We start from the raw sequence: 7,393 nt of genomic DNA, 5'->3' as shown, positions 1-7,393 counted from the left end.
AAAAGGTTTTCTAACTAACTAACCCTCCGAACCAGACCAGTATACACTAAACTTAAGGATGAGAAGAAATTGAGAATGAGAAACGTTTGAGTTGAGGGGAACACAACATAATTTTAAACATCTGCTAGGTACTTGTGGACATTTTCAAATGAACTTGAAATGAATATAAAGGGAACATAAGCGTTAAGAATTTCATAAAAATTTGAAACAAACTTGAGGGGAACTACGAACTTAGCGAGCGTTTGTTATTCTGTGGTAGTATGTCGTGTGCAGCAATGGGGAAATTGATGGGAAAGCAAGAAAAGCCTTTACTGACCATTGATCGCCTTTTACGATCTCCAGGACGGGAGTGAGCCAATTCTGCCCCCGAACCCACAGGGGTGCATTACATTTATGGCTATGTCTGTCATTTTATTTAGCCATCTGACTTTCATTTGTTAGGATATATCATTTATTAACCCCCAAATTGTCGCATTTATTAAAAGTTTTAATTTCAACTTTTTTTGCATAATCCACTCTGGTCATACCCGCGAACCTCCCAAATTTCAGGTAAAATGCAAGAGCTTATGGACGTGACACAAAAACGTTGCAATGTACAAATAAGAGAATAATCATAAACTTCTACTTATTTATTATAGAGTGCATGTAACACTAATAATAATATCTTCTACATAGCTCCATTAATAAAAACGTCCGTCTTAATAATCTGAATTGTTGCCTTTCGCTTACTTTGGGAATAGTAATAGACATATGTACGAAACATCTAACTCTGCGTATGAATCTATTGCGAAAATCTGGAACATGAATTTTATCAATTCCTAAATCATTGGCCACCAAACCAGTTAAGAAAACGTCCTCCAAACGAATTATTTTACGTTTTAGGGATGATTGGTATATTTCTGCTGACAAGCCAGCAGGTAGGAGGTAGGCAGATCCACTAACATAATCCGGAAATACTCTTGCATTGTACTCCTCGAACGGTATGTACTGCTTTAATTGTAGATCACGGATTGGTTCGGTGTCTGTGTTCAAATTTCCGTAAATGGTTCGGGTTGCTGGTGTATGCCTTGCTATAAATTGGAGTAGTCTGTCTCCATTCACGAAGACATCATCGTCGACCTTGAGTAGATAATTAGCTAAAAGGCAGTAGTCCTTCACCCATTTTATGATGGAGAGAGTCTTGAGAGTTAAATTAGTGTAGGTATCAATGAACTGTGTCTGCATAATATCATCAAACAGAAATTGTTCTTCCTCGATATTCGTTTGAACTGTTAAGTTTTCCGCTTGACCTATTATAAAATACATTGAGACATCGTCTCTGGACGCAACCTGACCCCACGTGTACCTTATAGCCAGACGAGCACCCTGTCGAGATGGAGTCGTCGGGATCATTATCACAAGTTGCAGGTGCTCACCTTGATTAGGACAATGGAATGGGTTAATCATTGAAAAAATATCTTCCTTATCTGGGTGTCTTGTTGATATGTTTGCTAAGGTAGTATTTAATTCCAGAGTTGTGACAATAGTCGTTTCCGGTTCCTTAGTTGACGTGTAAAGGACGATCGATATGGAAATTTTGAATGACGGATAAAATGCGTAGAAAGCGTGTACAATTAAGAATACAGTCACCAATCCAAATATGCACAAAGTCTTCTTCGACACATTTCCCGAACACAACACAAACATTTCTGAAAAAAAGTAATCATACCTACTCAATTTTTTAAGGTGATAATACCAACCCTGGTGGATAAGATGTAATGGTACATATCTTGTCCTACTTCAAAATTCGGAAAACGAATCAGCTGCGCACAACCCTGCATTTGACACACTTTGGGGATTAATTGACGGTGGTAAATTTGACAATATCTAATGTCAACTCATTTGTTTTAAAACCACTTACATCCAGCGCCTCCTGAATATCATCGCTAAGTTGTGAATATGCGTGAAATATCCTAAAGCTCATTTTACATTAGGTATCAAAATTCTACACTTTTTTGTATGTATTTCTTATTAATACCAATCTTTCGTTAAATGCTTGAGTAAAAAAACACAAGAAATTGTCGAACAAAACGGATTATTTGCCAATTCAAGAAAACGAATGGGAAAAGGTTTTGCTGAAAATGGTATCCGAATGCAATACTGATGGCCACACCTTGTAGAATTAAAAAAGCTATTCTGACGATCCTACTCCATGATTTTATTTAGGTACTAACGAAAGCTGAAACCTTTTTCAACTAGAGGAAATCTCTACTAAAACCTGAACGAGTATCAGAAAACCAAACCTGCTTATAGCATTGTCGACGCTGTACTGAATACGCCAAAGGTGCTATGTTTATTAGAAAGATTTTGCTAAAGTTGGAAAGAAATAAAAGTAAACTTTCCAATCTAATCTACAACGACTCTTTCTTGGGGTTGAAGGTTCTCCGGAAATTAATACTATCATGGTAATCCCAGATGTAATAGTGTCATTATCGAGTGATCCATGGATAGTGAGTGCAATTTTAACAGTTTCCTAGATAAAGAAACAACAATTTTCAACCACCCTGTATTCGAATTCCGGGTTTAATGAATGCATAAAAATCTTACAATTAATTTTTAAATGATATCACCGTCGTCCACACAAACATAGTTCATATATAGCCGCATATTCTCAAGCTATGTCTCTAGTTTGAATCTCCAGGAGACATTTTCGGGTAATGCACCTGAATTTGAGGCCGTGGTTCTACGCTAGCACTACACAATCTATTTGCCTTAATTTTAAAAAGCCTGTCTTTAGTCGGCCAAACAATCAGATATATTTCATTTGATTACAAAGCGGCTTTGTCTATAATTCTATCAGAATTTTGCACAAAACACAATTTTTTAATTACCACACTTGCCATTAGGGGAAGAAGAAATAAAAATATTACATTAAAATGGCCAGCGATACTTTTCACAACACGCCATTGAAATGGCCGGTTGTTATAAAGTTATTCAGACTCTTTCTTTTGTTCAGTCTTTTGCCGTTTCATGTATACTGGTGTGGTCTCAAATAGAGATGTCCCTATCTACAGCTTGAAATTTAAATTTGAAAATACCCGCTGGTTGCGCTTCTTGTATAAGCTGAAGTATCGTATCTGATTTACACTATATAAAAATGCGGCACAATATTTCGCTATTGTCGACTCCCCATTTTATCAACTTTAATTCAACCCAAAGCGAATACACCCATACAATTACCGATTTTATGAAAATTATCTTATACATATTTCGGTACCCTGTTTATTGAATTCGCTCCAGCTTACATTTTGATTTTCTGCCCGATAACGGCACATATATTTTTATAGAGTGATTTAGGTTTCGTGGAGTTGGCATATTTTATTTTCAATGCGAATATAAAACAGTTTAGTATATTTATTGGTCTACCAAGTGTACATTCTTAGCATAAACCGATTTGTGGTTTTTACAACAATAGAACACTTTAAATGTTTGGAATTTTATTGTGTTCTCCGCTATTTTAATTCAAGCAATGGCACCATAAAAAATACGTAATATACTGCATAAGGTACTATCATGGCAATCGTTTTCTATTTATATGTTAATGCCCTCTAAGTCCATGCCTTCTTGCTCCGGACACTTAGCATTACGTTTAGTACTTGTTAATCTAAGTACAAATTTACTGTGCTTAGTTTTATTTTATGGTTAAATCTTCTCTAAACGTAAATACAGCTTGTCTTCGGTTCGAGTTGAATTTATTCAGTGAGTACCCGTTTAAATCTCGTTTTTCTTTTAATTGAAGTGAAGCGGATTACTATTTACTGCCCTCGCCGTAGATTTAGTGCACGCATCAAAATTAGTGCAGGCTATCGCAATGATAACATTTATTTAAAACGCACCCAATATAATATAAATCACATCGATAAGAAGATAGATATTATAAAGGTTTCAATGAACTGAAGAGAGATGGTTAAACAATCAATCAAAATGACAGCTAGCGCCAGGACTAATGAACGGCGGCGTCTCTAAGCTTACAAAGGAATAAAAAAAAGATTCATAAATTTTATTTGTCTAAAATAAATCACCACTCCGCTTGAACAATGCTTGTCCTTTATATTAATAACGGTTATTAATATTCCCATATTCCCATTCTTAATGGTATTGTCTTAAACCGTATCAAAATATATCACCTAATTACTCAATGATTTACTTTTAAATGTAACCATTAATATTATTAATAAACTTCGAATATGTCTGGAAGGCATCATGGAATAGTTTGCCAACTGAAAGTTAAAATCCGTACATTAATCCGAATGAGGATTTTTCGTATACGTTTGTTTGATGCCAGAGTATATTCACAAGTGTCCTATTTTTTGAAAATAGTTCAAATGATGAAGGGACTATATTTTTGATACAATGGCCCATATGAATAAAAAGAAGCATATGCTTATACTTGCAAAATTCAAAGTAAATACTCGTAAGTGCCCCCTCACACTGGGCATAATGTGTGACGTGTGTAAATTTGGGAAAAAATTAGATTTTCAAACAAAAACATTATAAATATGATAAAATATATGTTTAATTGGAATTAAACTAAATAAGATTCCGAGTAGAGAAAAGCCCTTTTGCGATCATTGGTGATACTCGTTTGTTAAATACCATCGCTAAAAATATGTGGAAGGACGACATGCAAAACCATATGCAAATAGTGTTAGCATTCAGTTCGCAATATCAAAAAATAATTCGAAAGTCACTTAAAAATAGAATGCAAACAACAAATTGCATTTTATTTGCATGTAAAATATGTAAAACAATACATTGTTAACAGACACAAAAGAGCCGAGTATCAAATTTATACGTTTCGGATCAAATGTCGATCATTCCGCGAATATCTTTTTGATTTATTTACGTTTTGCTAAACGACATATACGCTTACTTCGATTGCACTTTGACATTTGACGAATTTATAGTGTCGCCGCGAAAATTACATAAATTAATGAGGATTAGGTGCCGGTTTAATTACTTTTCAAGTTATTTAATATTTTGTGGGGTAATATTTACAATTCACGTTTTGTAGGGGGTAAAAACGTTTTATATTTGCTTTGGCTGTCGTGAAGTTGCCTTATCATGCTGTGAGTAATTTGTGTTGAATTTTAATTATACCTAAACGTAATTAAGTTAAACTTTATTAATATGGTATAATAAAACTAAAGCAGCGTATGAATAATTATAGTATGATGAAAGTCATTATTGTGAAGCTTATTAAATTCATTTATCACAGTCACGGCATAAAGAAATTTAGCAAATAAAAAAGATCAACCCCGGTCGGTTCTTTATTAAAAGGGGCCGAATTTAAACATTGTTAGCCAATTAATTTTAATAATACATTACAAATATCATCCTAATTGCTAATTTTATGCTCGTCATGGTCAATTACTATGCGTCTCCGACGTAAATTTAAAAACTAACGGCTTTGATATAAGAAGTTAATCAAGTGCTTCATCTTTTAATTCTACACACTTTTTCAATTAAATCATATGTCGCCAATTTTGTACTCGTTCCTGTATGTAAAACTGTTGTGTACAGGCTTCCAACGTGTGTACTGCCTTGGGCCCGAATGGCTGGATGCGTTGCGGGCAGAAATTGACGGGAAATGATAATTATAAAAAACTGCAGGAAGGAAACTGACCGAGGAAAAATATTAGAAATGTATTAAAAGTCCCTACATATTGAATCAAATAAACATGGGTACCATAAAGGCGACGGAAAATGCGAATAGATCAATAGACACTGTTGATATTACGATGTGTTAGTCAAAGAGTTCGTACGAAATCCATAACATTTGGTTTTTCGATATATAGGAAATGCTAAAATTTGACATTATCTTGAACGGTTCAACATATGTATATTACACACCTTTTCTCAAAACGCGAAGAGCTGTTTTCTTTTTTGGTTAAACCCTTTAAAATTCAGAAAAAAAATGATTGAAAACAAAAAAAATATTGGAGAGATGTGTTTTGAATAGGTACTGTTTTGACGACATCGTACATTTTCCCCTGTACCTAGGTGATATTAAAGCAGTCCGGCTCTGGAAGCTAGTGTATATACAAGGGTGGAAAGAATGGATGCTTTTAAGCATGAACAGGCATTAAAAAATGCTATTTATTTGCTTTAAACGCTCGACTATTTCCCGCAATATATCCTGGATTTACTCTTTCTGAAGCAATGCTGGTTGTTATTTTGTTTATCTGGATCCGACCTTGAAAATTAAAAAAAAAGATGAATAAAAAAGACAACAAAGTGAAGTTTTTTGCCGAAGCCGAATCCACTACCTTGAAATGACTGAGTATTAGGTCACGCTTTTTCACAACTTTCCTATAGACTCAATCAAATTCCTCTCAAATAAAGTTCTCATCAAATACTTCCCAAGATTTCTCCCTCAATTTCTTCCTGAACCAAGTTCATTCCGAGATTTTCAAATTCCACCAAGGTTCCCTACTTTCCTTCTTCTTTTTCGAGTCAAATCCTCCCTAAAGTTCTTCTCAATTTCCTCTAAGGTTTTTGTCAAGAAGCTTCTATCCGATTTCTTTTATTGTGCTGTTTTTATGTTTTCTGCAACTTCGTATATCATTCCCTTAAGCTTCCCTTGAGAACCTGTCAAATTCCCTTCATCTTCGCTGATAATCAAACGCGTACTTTTTATTAAGGTATATCAGCGTGTACAAGCAACTTCTAGGCCGCAAGAGTTTTAATGCTTTTACCCGCGACCCTTTATGTTCCCTTGAAGCGTTGCCCAATTTCTCCTTGAGCCGTTCCTAAATTCCTCTGAAGTTTTTTTTCCCAGGTTGCTCCAGATACTTAAATTTAACCCAATAGTTCTTCAGTTCCCATTAGCTTTCCTCAAAAAACACATTGTTCTTCTCAACTTTATCCCAACCTCCTCTTTAAGTTTCCCCGAGTTCTTAAATCCTTCTTAACAAACCTGTGTGGGCGTGTGTGGCGCCTAAGGATCGGCTACATAAAAAAACGCAAAAATGGAGGGACAGGTGCAATTCTTTAAACAGTATTTATAATAACATTCAAATTCAAATATTTTAGGAGCCATGAAAAGTATACACATTGGCATTTATGAAAATGTAGAAAGCGGCAAAATACAACAACAAATTCAACAAATATTTTACACCCACACACACCAATTACACATAAAAGTCAATCAATTCATATTCAATTATAATTCGTACTTGATTTTTGAAAAAGTTACATAGCACAGCACTCCACACTACTATAGGGAATATCTCCAGATAAGCTCTAAAATTATTCTCAACACTCTGTATATTAAATCTCACATTTAAAGTCACCCACACCTGTGGGAAAGTTCCATATTTAACCACCTAAGTATCAAAACTAAAATATGCCC

General features: G+C 34.7%; 1 protein-coding gene across 1 annotated transcript; it reads right to left on the bottom strand.

Moving 5' to 3' along the window:
- Positions 1-691: 691 nt before the first annotated feature.
- On the bottom strand, positions 692-1,859 carry LOC116177363 (beta-1,3-galactosyltransferase 1-like). The gene is made up of 3 exons (XM_031496330.1): positions 1,740-1,859; positions 840-1,688; positions 692-781 (listed from the first exon to the last, which is right to left on the bottom strand). The coding sequence occupies exons 2-3, from the start codon at positions 1,684-1,686 to the stop codon at positions 726-728; spliced, it is 903 nt and encodes a 300-aa protein (XP_031352190.1). The 5' UTR covers positions 1,687-1,688; positions 1,740-1,859; the 3' UTR covers positions 692-725.
- Between the last annotated feature and the right edge of the window lie 5,534 nt (positions 1,860-7,393).

The sequence above is a fragment of the Photinus pyralis genome, unplaced genomic scaffold, assembly GCF_008802855.1.
Source record: "Photinus pyralis isolate 1611_PpyrPB1 unplaced genomic scaffold, Ppyr1.3 Ppyr1.4_LG7, whole genome shotgun sequence".
Taxonomy (NCBI): domain Eukaryota; kingdom Metazoa; phylum Arthropoda; class Insecta; order Coleoptera; family Lampyridae; genus Photinus; species Photinus pyralis.
Note: the sequence above shows the minus strand (reverse complement) of the source record. Positions and strands in the feature narration are given on the sequence as shown.